Genomic DNA, 21239 nt, shown 5'->3' on the forward strand with positions numbered 1-21239 from the left:
ATGGCTCTCCCCGAGTTGTTTCTTAAATGCAAAATGGCTGAAAAGACGCCTGAGCATCCCGGCCGAGAGCAAAATAGCTTAAAAGACGCTTGAGCCCGCCGATGAGGGTAGCTAACAAGCTAACACCCAAAATAAAATGCAAAATGGCTGAAAAGACGCCTGAGCATCCCGACCGAGAGCAAAATAGTTGAAAAGACGCTTGAGCCCACCGATGAGGGTAGCTAACAAGCTAACACCCAAAATAAAATGCAAAATGGCTAAAAAGATGCCTGAGCATCCCGGCCGAGAGCAAAATAGCTGAAAAGATGCTTGAGCCCGCTGATGAGGGTAGCTAACAAGCTAACACCCGAAATAAAATGCAAAAATGGCTGAAAAGATGCCTGAGCATCCCGGCCGAGAGCAAAATAGCTGAAAAGACGCTTGAGCCCACCGATGAGGGTAGCTAACAAGCTAACACCCGAAATAAAATGCAAAATGGCTGAAAAGACGCCTGAGCATCCTGGTCGAGAGCAAAATAGCTGAAAAGACGCTTGAGCCCGCCAATAAGGGTAGCTAACAAACTAACACCCAAAATAAAATGCAAAATGGCTGAAAATACGCCTGAGCATCTCGGTCGAAGCAAAATAGCTGAAAAGATGCTTGAGCACGCCGATGAGGGTAGCTAACAAGCTAACACCCAAAACAGAAAAGTACTCGACAAAACTAAGCCTGAGCATAGACTAGAGCAATTTCAAGACAAGACCCTCCAGCTAATTGTTCCAAATAGCAAGAGGCTCGGGGGCTACACTGGAGATACCCAAGAACACAAAGACCTACATATAACGAGTTGTTTACATGGCACGGAAGAAGGCCAGACAAGCACTCGATAGATCATGAAAGGTTGTCAGCACAAAGATCTATATATATAATGAGTTGTTTACATGGGACAGAAAAGTACTCGACAAATCAAGAAAGTTTGTCAAAATAGCGCGTAGAGTTGTTTACGAGGCAAAGATGAAAGCAAGACAAAGTACTCGGCAAGTCAAGTAACTCTGACCAATCGGACAAATTATCCAAGGAATAAACAAGGCATCCAGGCAGAGAAGACATCAACAAAAATCTTCATTCAAAAGAAGCATAATGTCATGTTACAAGGCATGGGCATAAAGGTCAAATACAGCAAGCCTCATTATCAGGAGGAGAGATAACAATATTAAGATTATCTACTATTCTACCAGCTAAGTCTTCAACCTCAGGCTCCATCCTCTCAACGGCATCAATGTATTCTTGACTATCAGCTTCCTCTGTTATCTTGGACAAAGGAGCCGCTGGAGCAAGAACCCGGACCTGGGCCAGGACATTATTGGTACACAGTTGAGCGCACCTCTTCACAAACTCTTGGAAACGAGTCGGAATTCGAGGAATCAACTGAGCCCAAGATTGCCCATCATCCGCTGGAGTTCGAAGAATGTCGGCTACTAAACGAAAGGATTTCCACAAAGCCTTCTAGTTTTCAGTAGCCGTCGCCAACTTGCCAGACAAGTCTTCAATAGTCTTTTGGGCCTGCACAAGATCTCTATCAGCTCCACGCCTAATCAACTTAGCAAGCGTGAGTTCCTCCTCAGCATGAGTAATTACCTCCTGAGCCTTGTTGTGACTTGTACGAACAAGAGTCTTCATTTCTTCAACGCCCTCTGAGAGCTTCTGCTTTTCAACCCAGAGAGCTAGACAAGATAGCAAACAACAAGTTAGCAGAAAGGAGAATTTGAATGCAGAAAGAAACAAAAAGAACCCTCAATACCGTTGCACTCCTTCACGGCCTCTAAGTTCTTCATGGCCTCTAAGTTCTTTTGAGCCTCCTGAAAAGTAGCATCCCTCTACTTCTCGGTCTCAACAACCCAGGCACGAAGAGATTTCTCCTCATCCTGATGCATTTGACGCTCAGCCTCCATCTCGGCCCGGAGGAGGTCAAGATTAGCTTTCAGGGCGCTCACTTCGGAAGACAACTTTTTCTCGTTTTCGGATGAGAAAAAGAAGCCGGTATGATCGTGAGAAAAGGACTGAGCAGAAAGAGACAAAGAAAAACAAAGCATAAGGACAGAAGAAAAGCAAACATCCAAAGAAGGAACGGCGGAAAAACTTACCTAGAGCTTTTCTCCAAAAGAAGTCTCAAAGGACGATAAGCTTCTCCAGGCAGCAGTTAACTCCGATAGCCGATGAGTAGCATCAAACTGCTGCACCACATCATCGGCAAAAGGTGGACCATCGGAGGCAAGAGAAGGAGAAGGAGAAGCCGGCCGAGGCGAAGAAGGCATGACCAGAGCAATCTCCCGGGAAGTCGAGGCCAATCCTTCAGAAGGACCCGCCATAATGGCCACGGTCACCTCTGGGCCAACCAAGTCAGCAGCGGCATCACTGCCAGAAAGCCTTGTTGCCCCCACAACCACTTCACCAATAGTGTGCTGCGAGTCCTGAGGCTCAGTACTCAGTGGCACAACGGAGGGCTAAGAAGAAGTCGACGGGGGGACGAGAGAAGACGAAGGCCTAAAATTTGATAAAAGAACTCGCCAATGAGAACAAGAGAAAAGGAAAACAGAAGCAAAGAGACAAAATAGAATCCACTCACCCAGCTATCTTCTTCTTCGCAAAACAAAAAGAGGACCTCACAGGGGGGACCACGGCGGCAAAAACGTCCCCGCCACTTAGCGGCAGCAGCGGTATAGCCGGTACCGAAGCCCCGGAAGAAGCTGGTACCGGAGCTCCGGAAGAACTCGGTACCAGAGCTACCAAAGAACTCAACACCAGAGTGATCAAAGAAACCGGCGTAGGAGCTTCAGAAGAACCCATACCCGACGTCCGATTACTACAAAAAGATCAAGACTAAAGTCAAAACAAAGAGGAGGAATTCAACGGCAGGAGAATATGAAAACAACTCACCGCCGCATGATAAGGGGTACTTCATCATCCTCTTCCTCCTCGGTCTCGACCAAGGCCACCAGGGCACCCACTGAAAAAAGAGCAAAAGTACTCGGTTCAAGATAAAAACAAGAAAAGAAAGGGACAGAGAGTATTAATATGCTCACCTAAGAGCATACTAGCTACAACTGGAGTACCTGGGCGAGTACTTGGTTTGTGAGACTTCTTGGAAGCAGGCAGACCAGATGAAGAGCCATCTGTTCGCCCTCTCTTCGGGACACTACGAGGACCTCGAGGGACTGGACGAGGAACATATTCTTCATATACATCAACAACTCCAGAAGAAACTCCAGGAAACGATGTGGTGATTTGGAACTTACTAATTACAGAAGCCCCAGCAGGATCCTCCCCAGTATTCACCACAGCAGGGAGGACATCAAGGGGGATTGGGTCAACAAAGTTGTGCCCCAATTCCTACAAAGAAGAGTAAAACACCCAGATGAGAAAGATTAAACAAAGGTGGAGACCACAAAGGAAATTCAAAAAGTACTCGAATAAAGAAAAACAACTCACAGCAGGAGGAGGGTTCTTAGCACAATACTCAACAACAGCGTAAGGAACGACGTTCACCCCTTTCAGCATCTTCCGAAGACGTTCGAGCACCTCCTCGTCGGTCAACTCAAGGGCAGGGACCATACGAGAAGGATCCTCTGCCCCAGAGTACTCAAAACCAAAGTTTTCTCGCTCCTTAAGAGGTTGGACTCAATGGCGAAGAAAACTAGAAATAATACCAAGGCCGGTCAAACCTTGTTGTTTCAGAGTACTTATCCTCTCAACAAGCGGCTTGATCGCCTGGTTCTCATAATCCGTCAAGAGTTTCTTTTCCCATCGATCGTTAACTGTGGGACCAGAAGAAGAATGAACGGAAAGAGGAGGAATCATGTTGGCGAAATAAAACCACTAGGAACGCCAATCCTTCACAGAGTCAACTAAGTCATAATCAAAAAAATTAATTTTGAGACCCTGACGGAACTGAATCCCACACCCACCAAGAACAGAAGTGTCATCACGGCGGGGTTGTGGTTTCAGATGAAAGAAGAAACGGAAGAGGGAAAGAGAAGGAGGAATTCCAAGAAAGGTTTCGCAAAGATGAACAAAGACAGAAAGATGAAGGACAACATTGGGGGTAAGATGGTTCAAAGTAACCCCAAAATAATTAAGGAATCGATGGAGGAAGGTAGAAGCGAGAAGGCAGAGTCCAGCACGGACAAAGGAGACAAAGAGGACGATCTCACCAGGACCAGGAGCAGGGACCCGATACTCGCTTGGAGCTCTCCATTCAACAAAGTCCTTGCTCTGGATCAAGCCGTCGCTGACAAGCTTGTGAAGCTGCTCTTCGGTTGTTGTCGGAGCTGGCCAAACCTTCTAAGCAGCCCTCATGGCCACAAACTCTTGGTTCTCGATCAAAGAAAGTGATGATTCCTCGTCCATGAAAGTTGACTGGGACTTGCTCATGGTCTTCTTCTTACCCATGTACTAACAGAGGCAAGAAAGAACTAGGGGAAGAGAGGGTTTGGACGGCGGCGCTAAGATGGCGATGGCAATGGCAATGGCGGATTTCTGAGAGCTAGGTTTCAAGGCAAGAGAAGGGCAGTAAAGAAAAAGAAGATGAAAGGTCTTTAAATAGATTTTACAGCGATAAAAACGGCCCACCAGGCCCGTTAAAGCACCGTGTGAGAACGCAACGGTCCATTTAGTGACGTAGCTAAAATGACGGAGGGCACAAATCCACACAACGGTACAATTCAACGGGTAGATTTCAGACTTATCCATCCAGCACTACTGCGGAGTTATCAGATTACTACAAAAACAACCTATCAAGAAAAGAAGGGCTGCCTCACAAGGAACATAAGAACTCAGTTCTTACGGAAAGAACTCGGGAATCTCATGAACAACCGGAACTACAACAGAAAAATAAATGACAACTCAGAAGACAAGATTTCTTTCCATTACAAGCGACTTCAAAAATAGAAGATTACAAATCTTACAAGACCCAATGAACTTGGTACCACGAAAAGCAAAGTAGCAAAGAGGGACACAGACACGGCTAGGCTCTGGAATGACTACGTGTCCCAAATTGCTACTCGGAAGGACAAACCGCCGTCAGCTACACTGTTTTCTTCAAAGGACGGACGCAGTGCATCCAAGGCAGAAATCAGCAGCACGACAGGACAACATGGAGCAGAGAAGGCTGATAGGCATCTGTCTACCCAAGACCGATGTGATGCTAGATATGGTCTTCATCTGCACCGAACAGTCTCAAGACAGGCGACGAGGATCAACCCAGAACTACCAGATGAAGGAACGAAGCCCATATCATAAGACTTCCTCCAACTACCACCTTGTACATCCTGGTACATTGCTGCTGCGGGATTAGCCTACCCCTAATCCCTATCACAAGACTTCCTCCAGCTACTATAAGACACACAGGAACTACAAAACACGCCCGGGGGCTGCTCTACTCACAAACTACCATGTTCATGACCATGAAGGTTTTAACAGAATGTTCAATGGATGAAAACAAGCACTCCGGGAGGGTATTTATAGATCAAAGGAGCAGTGCACATGGACTAGGAGTACCAACAAAATAAGCCTGACAAAGGACACAGTGAAAAGATAGGACTCAATAATGGAAGACTTAGGCGAGAGGGAACAGTACTCGAAGACGAGCATATTCGGAAGAATATACCAACACAGTACAACCCGTGAACAAAAGGCATTCACACTCAACCACCACCATACAACTACATCTGACAACAACAGACTACCAGAGAATACGCCAAGACTCTGCATCCGAGTTCTTCCTGAACAAAACAACCCGGATATATGCTCGGGGGCTGCAAAAGGAGAGGTATACAGTTCTATCGAACAACTCAGATTCAAGACCCTCCAACTTTTTGTTCCAAATAGCAAAAGGCTCGGGGGCTACACTCAGTGAGTACAATTTTTACAAAAAATTGCACCCACCGAAAAGGAACTCGGAGCAACCAAGACGACCCTCTAGCTTCTTATCCCAACAAGCAAGAGGCTCGGGGGCTACACTCAGTGAGTGCACTTTTTTCTTCAAAAAAGCGCACGTCACCTAGAACACTTCTTCAAGACAGATGACTTCAAGGCCACAAGATAAAAAGAACCCGGACATAGCTATATCCGAGCTCTTTCTAACAAAAAGAACTCAAACACAGCTAAATCAGAGCTCTTTTCAACAAGGAAGTCGGGGAACCTTTCAACATTGAATCAGGAAGATTTCAAGAAAAGACCCTCAAGCTCCTTGTGCCAAACAGCAAGAGGCTCGGGGGCTACATCCAAATGGGGGTACTTTTTTCTTCAAAAAGGTACACACCACGCAAAGATCTCATGAAGCGCTACACGGTTTCGCTCAAGAGAGCACTCGAACGACGCTTGTTCCCGCTCGACGAGACTTGAAGGAACAAGATGAGGCTTCCAAAACTCAACCATGAAGAGCTCGGGGGCTTGTCGGTGTGGGACCCATGGGATATCCCGCAAGGAAGAGAGAAGACCTAGTCTGATTAGGATTCTTCTCTCTTGTAATCTTAGTAGCAGTATTACTCTGTAATCCTACTAGGAACTCTCATTGTAAACCGACTAGGACTCTGACCTCCTGACTATATAAAGGAGGGCAGGGCTCCTTAGATCGGGAGTTCAGACAACAATTGTACAACACAACACTTTACAATCAATCCAACGCAAAGGCTAGCGCCTACTGGACGTAGGGCTATTACTCGATCTACGATCGAGGGCCCGAACCAGGATAAATCAACTATCTCTTGCGTTAACCGTCGAGTTCTGCATACGCTGAAGCCCGAACATATTGCCCCGGGTACCCCTGTGGTAGGCTATCGGTGGTCAAACATCGATAGTAGTGGCCAGGGAACATGGTGATGGATGGTACTCTCTGTTTATTGATTTTAGTTGCCTAACTTGATTCCCATACCTGATATTATTTTGTGTTGCTGGATTGTTTGGGTTCCTATTTGGCCAATGATGCTATCTTAAAACAAAACTCTAAGGTGGCTAGTTTTTCTGTCATGTTCTTGTTTCTCGGGACTTACATTCTTTTGCCTGTGATGTCAGAACTTGTGATATTTTGATGATGAAGCACCTTATTGGTGAGACATTGTGGATCATCGATTTGGTTTCATTCAAACTGAAGATCTTTAATGTTGTACTCATGTGATGTTTCTAGTTCTATGATAGACTGAGGTTACTGAACTTTGCTATTCTTGTCATGCCTATGATGATAACAAAATTGCCATGTCTACTGGATTACAAAGACCTTATGACCTTGAGTTTGTGAGGTACTAGAACTTTGCTCTTATTCTTTTGGTTTCCCAGTTGCTATATCTTGTCAGGTGTTTGGTTTGTTGTTTGTTGGTTTATTGGTTTCTTATGCTCCAAGCTCAAGGTCAGGTGGGGAAGCAAATTTATCTAAGGCCAATGTATTCCATAATATTTCATTTACTAAATAGTTTATACTTGGTTTTTCTATGTTATTTGCAAAGGCACATGGCATGGTATGTTGTATACCACGGCAGGGATCCTGGGGTGTATGCAACCTAGGCTACATGCCATGCATATGTAACTAGTTTTCCAAATTGCTGCTATAAAAGCTTCCCCACCAAGGAAGAGGCAGTAGCATCATACATGGAGTTCAAGGGTTCTGAAGATGAAAAAGTGTTTGTGAAGCCTCCTACAGCGATCGTTAGCAAAACACATTGGTTATTTCTTCTTTGTATGGTTCAGTCTTTTGTGTTGGTGGTACTCCTCTTTTTCATTGTTTACCGTGGGAAGAAATGGCCGTGATGAGTCCCAATTGCCATGTACTCAGCTGATGTGCTTGACCTCGTGAGGTACTGTGAACCTTTGGGGTTCACAACTAGGAGCTTGTACTGTTGTATCGTGTTTATTTTTGCTGGTGCTCCAAGGTCAAGTGCAATGACTAGGCAATTTGATCTGAGGCTACAATGTGCTTTCTCTAGTTTGCTACAAACGGTGGTAAGCTCACCAAACTCATACATGGGTACTTAGACCTAGGGCAATGCGGCCAACAAAACAAGACCTAGAATCACTAGTTCATACACCAAAACGGTGCAAACGGGGAACCAAACACGATGCAGGTCATCTGGTATCCTGTACTCAGATGCAACCAAACACACCCACTTGCATGCTTCCATCATGGCTGGGAAGAGCCTGCACAGGGCCCTCATCCTGGATCACCAATGCCAGAGCAACCAATCACGCCCTTACAGTAGTACGCTTCCTGCCCTTCTATCCAGGTTGTATTTTTTATGTCATAGAATTGATGGTGATTCTTCGTTTGTTCCAGAACATGATTCATGTCTGGATTTGAATAGATTATTGAATAATATAATGGATTCAGCTTTGAAGAGAAAGAAAAATAGAACAGTTAGCAATAGAAAAAGATGGTGGCGGTTTATATCAAAGCAGTTTTTTGGTGCATACATGTTCAACATGTAATATCCTCACCGTCCAACACTGCATCGAGATATGTGCAATCCAAATCAGGAATGTGAAGTAGTTGGGGAGTGTGAAGCAGCACGAATCTCAAAGCAGTATTCAACGGTGCAGATAGCACATGCTGAGCATGTACATGTTGCAATGTGTTTCTGGGTTTATATGTACATGGGCAATTGAATGAATGCATGTTCTTTACATTCTTTGACTTGGTAGTGAATTGAATGGCTTGGAGATACTACGTAAGTGTGGTAAGTAAACACAGATATTCTACTCCATGATTTAAGGAAGAAGTGACTGACAAATTTTAAATCCTGTGTCAGTTTCACGCCTGTCCGCACCATCGCCCACCATCCGTGCTGCCGCCGCTGAGCTCGCCGCTCGTTGTCGTCGGATCCAGGTTGATCTAGGCTACTGGCACCGCCCTCGCGCAGATCTGAGCTAAGGCGCCATGCTCTCATCCACAACCATCACGCCTCACCCTAGGCTATGCCGGATTTGCCTTGCCTGCCTGTGTAGAATGAGGGGCCGACGATGGGGAGGAAGAGGAGGGGCGGTGGTAGGGGAGGAGGGGCAGAGAACAAGAGAGAGAGAGAGAGAGAAAGAGCCGACGTGGCTGGTTGTGGGTGGAGAGAGAGTCATCGAGTGTGGGTGAGGGAGAGACAGAGGCGGCTACAGTTTAGGCCATACTTGAGGACGGTTTATATATTGAACTGGCGGTGAAAACTAAGTCGGTTTTCACTACCGGTTCAATCCACATAGCAGCGGTGAAAATCATTATCACTGTTGGTTCTATTGTAAACTGCCAATTCATAATGAACTGGTATTGAAATAGCATTGGTAAAAACTATTTCTGTAGTTGTGTAAGAAAAAAAACTAATGTGGCAAGAGAGTTAATGAGCAAAGAGAAGAAAACAAGAATGAATCATTTCTCAACTAAGACTGTCTCCAATAAGGAGATCCAAACCCAAACCCAAAATGGGTAGCAAGAGATCCAAAATCAGCCTCCAACAGAGTACCTATACGGGAGACTTATTTTGGGTTGTCTGAGAGGCACAACCAAAATATGAGTATCCTCTCTCCTGGAAACCCATTTGCAGAAAGGATTCTCTTTTGGGTCTTGTTGTTGGAGATGATGCCGAATAAGTATTGAACATTTTGCCTATAGCGCTACCCAAAGGACGAATAGATCTTGTATTTTAGATGTTGTTGTTGGAGATAGCCTAAGAAATAAAGTCGACTCTCTGTCCCACGAAGGAAGAAACCACATGTTTTGTATTGGGAGGAAACAGGCAGTTTTTTCGACGTGGGGCCTGCAATTCGACTGCTCATGCCTGCACTGTGCACCAATTGTCGGCAGCGCCCAGCGCTAGGCAATCGCACTGGCTTCCACTTGCTATAGCCATGTCGAGCGCCTGCACCACCCTCCGTGTTGCCACTTCTAACCTAGCCAGCGCCTGCATGCGCTTCTCGCAGTAGCTCCCCAACATCATCCTTGTGCCTAGCCACACCCGCCGTGCCGGCAGTACGTGCTTGCAACGTGGCGACGCGGTTGCAACATGCTGGCCGCTGCCCCACCCCTGGCACCTGGCACCACCATTGCATAGCGATAGACACACCACTGCACGCCGACACTGGAATTGCCGTCAAGCCGCGCCCACATGCCAGCAGGCTGCTTTGTCGTGCCACGCGTCAGCCCTGCAGCGCAACGTGGATCCGCCCACTCGTGCCACTACCACACTCTCGTTGCTCTCTGTGCCGTTCATTGCCCGCTCTCCAACCTTTACACCGCTGCGACGTGCTGTGCGGGGTCGTCGAGCTTGAGACGCCGGCGGTCGTGTGCCTGTGATGTGAATAGGACAAGAAGAAGATGTGGTGAGACCATGGGAGAGACAACGTGAATGAATGACAAAAATTTATTAGGAGCAGACAACAACATTGTATGTAGCAGTTTCTAGCTGCAGTGTCTTGCTGATGTGGCAGCTATAGAGACAATCTGATGGTTTCTGGCTTTGGACTATCGTCACAGGTGCTTTGTATAAAACAAGACTTAGACACTACTTCCGTCAAGAAAGGAACGCAATTCTAGTACTCTACCAAATTAGAGTGTCTTGGGTTTGATTAACTATATATAAAAAAAAATATCAATATTTGCGATATCGAATAAATATTATTATATTTGTCATGAGATATCTTTTTATAGTATATGCATTTGGTATCACAAACATTAATATTTGTATCTACATATTTGGCCAAATTTTAGATACTTTTGTTAACAAAGAATGCATCTGAAACTGCATATTTTTTGGGACGGAGGTACAAAACATTATGTACAAGAAGATTCCATAGATGTTTGGGAAGAATGAGCGCGGGAACTACAGCTGGGCATAAGTGGGCTAGACAGTTCTCTTGGGTAACAAGGAAAGGTTAGATGCACGTACGAGGGATGGATGTGTTGTCTCCGCCGGTAAGCAGCAACAAGGTTCCATGACAATATAATGTGTGGGAGAAGAAAGAAACGCCCAAAGCTGTGCCGCGCTCAGTCTGTGCGTGGGATCGTCATTGATCTACCGTGTTCATCGAGGTAGATAGCGTGCGTGTGTGTTCCTTCTTAACCAAAAAAAAAAAATGTCGTCGTTCAACGACGATGAAGAGCCTCTTCGGAAGCCTGGGCCGGCGGTGAGTCTGACGCAGCGAGTGCAGCTGATCAAGTACCACAGCCCGCACGCGCCTCTGGCCCCTAACAACCAGAAGGTGGTGCTGGATCTCAAGGGCGCCTCCTCCGCCGCCTCCAGGGCACCCCTGGACCTCGTCACGGTCATCGATGTCAGCGGCAGCATGGATTACGAAGGCAGGCTCGACAGCGCGAAGAAAGCCCTCCGCTTCATCATCCGCAAGCTCACCGACGACGACCGCCTCAGCATCGTCATGTTCGACCACGAAGCCACCCGCATCTGTCCGCTGCGCTGCGCCACCGAGGCCGCCAAGGTTGACCTGGAGGCCCTCGTCGGCAGGCTCGTGACCCGTGGCGCCACCAACATCCAGGCCGGCCTATACACCGGACTCAGCGTCCTCAGCCAACGCAGGTTCACCGCCGGCCGCGCCGCCAACATCATGCTCTTGTCCGACGGCGGTGAGAACATTGGCGACGCCAGAAGAGTCGATCCCGGCGACGTGCCCGTCCACACCTTCGGTTTCGGCTCAGACCACGACTCCACGTTGATGGGCGCTATCTCAAGGAGGAGCCTCGGCGGGGTGTACAACTTCGTGGATGAGAGCAACAAGCCCACCATCCTGTCGGAGACGTTCTCCCAGATCCTGGCCGGCCTCGTCACCATCGTCGCGCAGGACCTCGAGCTCACCGTCACGCCGTTCCTGGACGAGGCCACCATCAAGGCGGTGGAAGCCGGGACCTACCCACGGAAAGCCGCCACCGACGGCTCCTCCTCCGTCGCCATCCAGTTCGGCACCCTCTACAGCACGGAGGAGCGCAAGGTCGTCGTCGAGCTCGCTCTCAGAGACCACTCCTCCTTCCGCCCGTACAACGCCGACGTCGCCAAGGTGCAGTACAGGTTCAGCTTCGAGGGCCAGCAGTTCACCTCTAACACCGAGCTGATCACCATACACCGCAGCAAAAGAGCGCCGGCCGGCACGGCTGGCGCACCGCCGCCGCAGGTGCAGGCAGAAGTGGCCCGGCTGAAGCACGCGGACTCCATCAAGGCGGCGATGGACAAGGCCGACGGCGACAAACTGGAGGAGGCACGGAACGTACTGGCGGAGGCGCTGAAAGCGCTGGAGCGCTTGGTCGTCGACCCCATGGTGGACATGCTCCGGAAGGAGCTGGAGAAGCTGCTGGAGCTCTTCAGGACCAAGGAGATCTACCAGAGGCAGGGCCGCCCCGCCGCCATCTCCTCGATCGCCTCCCACGACCGACAGCGCTTCACGGCCAGGGGCGACGCCGAGGACATTCGCATCTTCGCCACGCAACGCATGGATACCTACCTCGAGCAGGCCAAGCAGGGCGAAGATAAGCCAATTCCGACCGCCGATGACGACATCAAGGAAGAGCTGGAGCCGGAGGCGGAGGCCGAGGCGGTACCGAGGCCGGAGCCCGTACCGCAAGACGTGCCAGCTGCGCCCAAGCCCAAGGCCTGGGAGGGGAGGACGCTGTCGCTGGGGCTTCGATCCGTCACGGCGGTGCTCAGCCTGGTGGCCTTCTCGGTTATGCTCAGCGCAATGACGTCCACGTGGGACGGCGATAGCTACGGCCCCTACGAACCGTACAGGTTAGTGACCACTTTGCCTGCACGCTGGCCTTTTCCTTTTTCTTTTGCACCCGCCTCGCCTACCTCACTCAACATCGGGCAGGACGTCATGCATATGCTGGTCCATGTCTCTAAGAGCATTTCCAGCAGCCCCCAACAAGCCACCAAACCAGCGGCGGATCAAAAAAAAATTTAAGGGACTAAACAACACATACCTCCGACTGCTGCTTAATCTTAAGTCTCAGTCCCCCACACTATAAAAATTTATCTAAAAATTCATAAAGGCTCCACAAAAATTCCACTGCTGTAGTACAGGTAGGGGGCTCGAGCCCCCCTGCACCACCGTTGCATCCGTCCCTGCCCCAAACTAAAATTTAAGGTCCGGAGCCAAAAACACAGCTACAACAGAGCCCCTAGTCAGGCCCCGAAATTTGGGTGGCCCAAAAACCAGACCCCTCGGCCCCCATTCTCGCTGGCGTCCTCCACGGCCCCATCCGGTAGTTGGCCGGTATCTTCCGCGTGGGCTTTTCTTCTTCCTCCTCGTCACGGTGCAAGGACTTCCACCGGCGGCGCCTTCTCTTCCCCAGATCCGGCAAGGCCCCTCCCCGTCGCGGGCAGGCGAGGCCGGATCCGGCGGCGCCCCTGCCATCTCTTCCACCGGCGACCTCGGCCAGGGAAGAAGCCACCCCCAGATCTCACGCCATATCTCCACCTCCTCGCGGTCACCGGAGAAGCCCGTGACCTCCTCTCCACCTCCTCACGGCCACCAGAGAAGCCGCCCCCAAATCTCGCGCGGCTGTCGCTCGTGGAGGAGAAGATGGGTCTTGGCAGTCGCGGTCTTCCCTAGATCGACCCTCGTTGCTCTTCCCCAGCCGTGGTCTCGGCAGCTCCTCCTAGCCACGACCCCTGTTGCCGCTCGTGGAGACCACCGCTGCCGCACGTGGAGAGGACGTGGAGGAGAGAAATTTCGCTCGTGGGGAAGACGGGGAGGAGAGGAAGGGAGGTGCGAGCGGCTCTGCTCGTGCCCGCTCATGCTCGTCAGTACAGATAAGATTGAGGATGAGAAAAAGGAGAATGATAGGTGGGTTCCTCCTGTCAGTGTCTATTAAAAAGAACACGAGGGCTTATTTGGGGGCTTGTGTTGGAGTAGATGCCAAAAAAAATTAGGCCCTAAAAAATGAGGAAGAGCTCCCAAATCAAAAGTAAAGGAAGCCGTGTCGTCGGAGAGCTACGGCATACTCGGCTTGCTACTACGGTTCAGGACAACCATACCTTGTCAATCTCATGCTTTAGTCCACTATATGTAAAAAAAATCAGTTAGGGTCCATTTGGCCGAGCTCTCGCTGGCTCTGGCTCTGGCACTGTGTCGGGTACCGCGAGAAGGGGTACCCCAAGCAAGACCCAAAAAAGCAACTGCTTACACTTCGTAAAGATCGAAACCAGCTAAACGCTGCCGGCCTCGGCCGATTCTCCGACTCGCCCGAGGCTCCAAGGGCCTCGGCCGATTCTCCGACTCGCCCGAGGCCCATCGCCGCAGGCCTCGGCCGATTCTCCGATTCGCCCGAGGCCCCCTCGCTACTGACCCCGAGCGATTTCCCGCCAAAGGCCACGGCCGGGCCACCGACCCTCCGTCTCGCTGCAAGGCAGGCTCGGCAGGCACTCCGCCGCCTCTTCCTTCTCCCGTCCCTCTGACAAAACGTCGTGTCACATCAACTCAGCCAACTGCTGCCCCTGACGACAACGGCATGCTCACCACAGTACAGCAGAATGGCCAATGGGACAGGAGGCAGGACTGGGCAGGGGTTACCCGCCACTGTACTATCCACCGTGCGCATGGTTGACGCCCATGCCGCACTGTGCTGCCAACTCCTGCTCCGAGGACAACGCAGCGCAGGAAGCCACGTCTGGGCTACTGTGGCCTCGGAATCAGTATCCAGGACCAATAATTCCCTCCGAGGCCTCGGCAGTTGGCTTCAGGGGCTCGGCAGCCCAAGGATCCATGTCCGCCAAAGCTCTCCACGATGTCTTGGCCTCGGCACCCATAGAACCACGGCCCCCTACGACGTCATCACGCGATGACCTGCACGTCCCTTGGACTGGGCAGGGGTTACCCGTCACTGTGCTAACCACCATACGCATGGTTGACGCCCATGCCGCACTGTGCTGCCAACTCCTGCTCCGAGGACAACGCAGCATGGGGAGCCACGCCTGGGCTACTGTGGCCTCGGAATCAGTACCTAGGGCCAATAACTCCCCCAAGGCCTCGGCAGTTTACTTCACGGGCTCGGCAGCCTGAGGGCCCATGACCGCCGAGCCCCCCACGATGGCTCAGCCTCGGCATCTGCAGAGCCGCTGCTCCCTGCGACGTCATTACACGGTGACCAGCACGTCGCCCGTCATGTCCTGCATCAAGCTGTACTGGAGCCCCACGACGCACAAGATCGAGTATGACTGGCGCGTCACTTCTGCACGACAAGGACACGACAGGGACGGGGCCACTCCGTCGACCATGCCACAACAGTGGCCGGCTACAGGGCTCGGACACGCCACCCCCCGTTTTTAGAACGCTATGTAGCAACATATGTAGGTTCCTGGTTCTCCCTTGGAGTATAAAAGGGAAGGACCGGGGCCATTTCAGGGGGGACGGACACACCAATAGAACTAGACACTTCCACTACGCTGCTTGAGGACAACGCCTCAAACAGCCCGCACGACCCTCGCCGAGACCTGGGGCTAGCCCCCTCTCCCACCTAGCTTGTAACCCCCTGCTACGAGCACTCCGGTGCAAGGAATACGAGATCAATCTCTCAGACTGGACGTAGGGCCTCGATTGCCTGAACCAGTATAAACCTTATGTCTCTTTGCATCACCATCCGGGATTAGGGGCACGCAGCACAAATTCACTCGTTGGTTGAGGGACCCCCGGGTCCAAAGCATCGACAACACACGCTCCTAAAATTCCTGTCACATTGAATGTTTAGACATATGTATGGAGTATTAAATATAGACTAATTATGAAACTAATTACACAACTTGCGACTAATTTGAGTGACGAATCTTTTAAGCCTAATTAGTCCATGATTTGACAACATAGTGCTACAGTACATGTGCTGATGACGGATTAATTAGGCTTAAAAAATCGTCTCGCAAATTAGCCTCCATCTATGTAATTGGTTTTATAATTAATCTATATTTAATGCTCTTTATTAATATCTAAACATTTGATGTGACATGAATTTTAGGAGCGACGGTAATACGCCCTTTACTTTTATGATGCAGATTGATTTTCTATTTAATAATGCGAAGAAAGCTTGAATCGTTCAAAAAAAATTCCATTATGGGAATCGGGAATAAGGAAAAGCAAAATCAGAGAATAAAAAATTCCATTATGGGAATCGGGAATAAGAAAAAGCAAAACCAGAGAATAGCTTTAGTAATTAGCCTGTTCGTTTGGCTGGATTGGTTCGTTGCTGGTTCGTGAAGAAGTACTGTTAGCTGGTTTGTGTGAGAAAAATACTGTTTCGGCTGAAAATTTACGATCGTTTACTATCGTTTCACTCCAGCCGAACAGGCTGAATGTCACCGTGTTCGGCTGGGGCTGGTTGGCTGGCTGGGCTGACCAGCCCCCTCACATGGACACTGTTCCAATGAACCAGCCAGTAGTACTTCTCTTTCACATAAACGAACCAGCAACGATATGAACCAGCCAATCGAACAGACGGTGTATCCAGGCGGTGGCCCAGCTATTGGTTATTGGTCAGAGGCCTCCTCTATCCACTCGAAACTGATTCCAACCGAACACCCCCTAAAAATTGGTTGTTTTGTCATGACAGGAGCATGTTGCAGCAACTGTCGCTGTGTTCGGCTGGGGCTAGCTGGCTGGCTGGGCAGGCCACCCCCTCACATGGACACTGTTTCAACGAATCAGCCAATAATACTTCTTTCTCATATAAATGAACCAGCAACGATATAAACCAGGAATAAGCTAACATGTCTGTGTCTGTGTCCTGCAAGTTGCCTGCACAGTGGTAGAATGGAAGTTTGCTACTAGAAAACAAGGTGCCATCCGTATTATTGCTGTCAAGTGTCGAGTGACGCGGCACCGGCACGCTAGCGACTCCTCTCCTACTAGTATTCAGCAGCCTCACAGTTTTAGGCAGTGTTTGTTCTGCCACCTAAATTTTAGTCGTTGTCCTATTAAATGTTTTGATATATATATATATATATGAAGTATTAAATATAGATTAATTATGAAATTAATTACATAGCTTGCGACTAATTTACGAGACGAATCTTTTAAGCCTAATTAGTCCATGATTTGACAATATTTTGCTACAATAAATATATGACAATAACAGATTAATTAGATTTAAAAAAATCATCAAGTAAAGTACCGACAAACTATATAATTTTTTTTTTATTAATATCAAACACCATATACAACGTCCTGCCAACGCACCTTCTCAGTTTTTGTCACCGTAACCGAACACCACCTTATAAGCCTCAGCGTGGCCACCCGCCACCGCGCCCACATCACCGTCGAACTCGTCGTGCGCACCAACCGCCCCGCCAAAGCACAACCATGCCGCCGTCCGCGTCCGACGCCGACATCGACCCGCGCAGCGGCTACTGCGCGTCCACGAAGACATTCCACAGCCTGCGCACGCCGGAGCCGCCGCTGCCTTCACCGGACCTCCCGCTCTCCTTCCCGGCCTACGCCCTATCCTTCCTCCCCTCCCCACTACCCGCGCCCACGGCCCCGTCCCGCCCGGCGCTCGTCGACGCCGGCACGGGCGAGTCCGTCCCGTTCGGGACCTTCCTGTCCAGGCTCCGCGCGCTCGCCGCCGCGCTCCGCTCCCGCGTCGGCCTCGCCCCGGGCGACGTCGCGTTCGTGCTCGCGCCGGCCGGCGTCCACGTCCCCGTGCTCTACTACGCGCTCATGTCCGTCGGCGCCGTCGTGTCCCCCGCCAACCCGTCCCTCACCGCCGCCGAGGTGTCCAGCCTGCTCGCGCTCTCCAACCCGTCCGTCGCGTTCGCCGTCGCGGGCACCAGAGGCAAGCTCCCTCCTGGCCTCCGCACCGTGCTGCTCGACTCCCCGACGTTCCTCTCGTTCCTGCTGCACGACGAGCCCGAGGACGACGCGGCGGTGGTGATCGGGCAGTCGGACCCGGCGGCGGTGCTGTACTCGTCGGGCACCACGGGGCGCGCCAAGGCGGTCATCCTCACCCACCGGAACCTCATCGCCTCCAGCGTCACGCGGGCGCCCGCGGCGGGGGACACGCTCATGCTCACCGTGCCCCTCTTCCACATCTACGGCTTCACCTTCTGCCTCAGGGCGGCGTCGCCGGCGCACACGCTGGTGCTGCACACGGCCAGGGGCAGGTTCGACGCCGCGGCGGTGCTAGCTGCGATGGGGAGGTTCGGCGTCACGCGCCTCGCGCTGGCGCCGCCGGCGCTGCTAGCCATCGTGCGGGCCGCCGAGGAGGAAGCGACCGCGGCCGCCCGCGTGGCCACGCTGAAGACGGTCAGCTGCGGCGGCGCGCCCGTCGCGGCTGACCTCATTGCGCGCTTCTCGCGCATGTTCCCCGGCGTAAGCGTTGCCCAGGTTGGTTTCGCTGCTGCAAGTTCATGCCTTTGGATTCTTAGTTCACAGATTATCGTAACTAGTACTAGAGTAGTTCATACAAATCACTTGCAGTTGTGTGTTCATCATAGCATAGAGTGCAATCTGGTGCTCAATTGGTCAGTTAGAATAATCTGTGAATTGTATATTATACTAATTGTTATTACATATTTCCAATTGGCAAAAGGGGTATGGTCTTACAGAGACTACATCCGGTTTCTGCCGTGCTGTTGGAGACGAAGAAATCGCGCGAGTTGGATCCGTGGGCCGTCTTTCGTGGGGCGCTGAAGTGAAGATTGTTCATCCAGAAACAGGGGCTGCCCTGCCTCCTGGTGTGCCAGGGGAGCTTTGGGTCCGAGGCCCTTTTGTAATGAAAGGTAGTAGGTCCATTCATAACCATGCAATTAGTCTATCTAGTAGTAAAACAATATGCTACTAGTATCCACTTTGCTCGTATGAAATAATAACGTTGCTTTTAAGAGGACCATTTCCTGCTGATAGCTATAGTTTGAGTGAATCCACAGGGGTATTGTATATTCAGATTCAGATATGCACGCACCTGTGTCGTTTTCATGGAATTTTGGTATGGCCAGACCAGCAATGTCCTGCAATAGTTTTATAATAAGTTGACAAGAGTTTCAGCTTTTAGAGTGTCTAGATTTGCTTCTTCAGCCACCAAAGAAAATATGTTACCAACCTTGCATCTATTTACAGAATATGTAAACTTCACAAAAAGAAAAAAAAAAAAAAGAATTATGTTGGCATTCCTGTGTGGTCCATATCCCTTCATGTGGGGAATATGTTCTCGTTTAATTTGAGGAGCTATCTCATTCAGTATCAGTGTTCCAACTTTGCTAGTGCATAATGTGATGCCTGTTCTTGCTCAATTATTTCGCCATCACCTTGACATTAAACTGAAATTTCAGTGACACTTTGTCCCTTTTGGGCACTAGCGTAGGTTACCTTGGCGAGAAGGATTCTACATCTGCGATTCTGGACAGTGAAGGATGGTTGAGGACAGGAGATCTTTGTTATATTGACAAGGACGGATTTGTTTACATCGTTGACCGTCTGAAAGAGTTAATTAAGTACAAAGGCTACCAGGTATCTGCCATAGTTTTCTACAGCCTGTTCGTTTGGCTGTGGCTTGTCGTAAACGATCGTAAATTTTCAACCGGAACAGTATTTTTCTCTCACACAAATCAGTCAGCAGTACTTCTTCACGAACCAGCAACGATACGAACGACCTAGCACTCCATCAGAGCATCTGATCTGTTACAGACTTGCAGTGTCAGCTTGTCTTCTCCCCTGAATCCTGATGGCATAGTATATGTTTCATTCAGGTGCCTCCTACAGAACTCGAAAGCCTGCTTCAGAAACACCCAGATATTGTTGAAGCCGCAGTTGTCCCGTAAGTACACTTACACCCAGAAGACATGAGAAATCAATCATTCAAAAAAAGATACTAATGGAATATTACAATAACTATTCTTCATAATACAGATACCCTGATGACGAGGCTGGAGAGTTGCCAGTAGCGTTCGTCGTGAGACGCCCAGGAAGTCACTTGCACGAATCACATATCAAAGAATTCGTCGCCAGTCAGGTTTGCCGCTGGCTCAACACAACAATTTTGCAGGCACAGATGTTTCTTTTCTAAGAGACAAGAGGGAGTTTTGTTGAGTTGCTTCAACTATAACCGTTATAATTTGTCATGCAGGTTGTGCACTACAAGAGAATCCACCATGTTTTTCTTGTGGATTCAATACCAAAAAATGCGGCGGGTAAGATTTTACGCAAGGACCTGGCCAAGCTAGCATTGCGGCGTATTAGCTCCAAGCTATAGTATGCTGTTGCATTGTATGTGATGTCATTTTTTTGTTGGATAAGTAGGTAGATCAGTTGCAATGTGATGTCAGTGTGTCACGCCCTCACCATGACTGTATAAAAGTTCTAGCAGATATCATGTTTGTAATCAGTTTAAGACAATGAGAGTAATTTAGTAAGTGTGAATTTTAAATTACATGCATTGTTTAAATATCTTTACATTGAGATTATATCAGGTACTCTGATGAATTTCTACCCTGGAGTATTACTCATAGCCACTGCAAATGTATCTCCAATCTGATCATAATTTTATTTTAGTAGTGGAACTCCAAGCATCAAAAATTAGATTCAGATATTTTGCACATCCACCAATATTCGTTCAGGATAGGGGCGAAACAACACTGATAACAAATTTAGGTAAGAAAGGGAGAGATGATATGGAGCTGAATGCATAAAAGTCTAATAGGAACTGCAGAGTGTAAGTTCTTCATTCAGTTCAGGGTTGGTACTCTTCTATACCACCATCTTGAACTCCCCTGAAATGCTAAGAACTAATTTTAATTAGCAAGCGCAATGGTGGAAAGGATAGGGGCAAAACAACACTGATAACAAATTTAGGAAAGAAAGGGAGAGATGATATGGAGATGAATGCATAACAGTCTAATAGGAACTGCAGTTTGTAAGTTCTTCATTCATCTCAGAGTAACAGGCCACTCAGAACTCTGTTCAATGCTCTCCAATGCTGCAATGGTGGAACTGAACTCCCTACAACAGGCCATTCAGAACTCTGTTCTCATACCAACTCCTGTCCGAGAGCGTGCGTGCTGCTTTGAAGACAGCTCTCATAAGCTGTTGACTGCCCAAATGTACAAGGCTTCCACCCAACAGGAGATGAACAGGCCTCTATTCCAATTCATTTGCCGCAACTACGCCACCCCCCAAGAGTTAAATTCTTCGGTTGGCTAATGGTGCAGGAAAGGATCCAGAGCAAAGACAACCTTCTACAGAAGAAGATAGTTGAAACAGCTGATCACATCATCAAACCATGCCCTTTTGCCACTGCCTTCTGGAAC

At 49.4% G+C, this 21239-nt stretch overlaps 2 protein-coding genes across 2 annotated transcripts; both read left to right on the forward strand.

The window, feature by feature from the left end:
- Positions 1–10821: 10821 nt before the first annotated feature.
- Positions 10822–16031, forward strand: LOC136532259 (uncharacterized). Its single transcript, XM_066524859.1, has 2 exons — positions 10822–12737; positions 15959–16031. The coding sequence occupies exons 1-2, from the start codon at positions 11080–11082 to the stop codon at positions 16029–16031; spliced, it is 1731 nt and encodes a 576-aa protein (XP_066380956.1). The 5' UTR covers positions 10822–11079.
- Positions 16032–17115: 1084 nt separating this feature from the next.
- On the forward strand, positions 17116–20384 carry LOC136532261 (4-coumarate--CoA ligase-like 7). Its single transcript, XM_066524861.1, has 6 exons — positions 17116–18321; positions 18527–18716; positions 19298–19443; positions 19683–19750; positions 19843–19945; positions 20060–20384. Exons 1-6 carry the CDS (start codon positions 17299–17301, stop codon positions 20183–20185), a joined length of 1656 nt encoding a protein of 551 aa, XP_066380958.1. The 5' UTR covers positions 17116–17298; the 3' UTR covers positions 20186–20384.
- Positions 20385–21239: the final 855 nt, after the last annotated feature.

Source organism: Miscanthus floridulus, unplaced genomic scaffold (genome assembly GCF_019320115.1).
Source record: "Miscanthus floridulus cultivar M001 unplaced genomic scaffold, ASM1932011v1 fs_565_1_2, whole genome shotgun sequence".
Taxonomy (NCBI): domain Eukaryota; kingdom Viridiplantae; phylum Streptophyta; class Magnoliopsida; order Poales; family Poaceae; genus Miscanthus; species Miscanthus floridulus.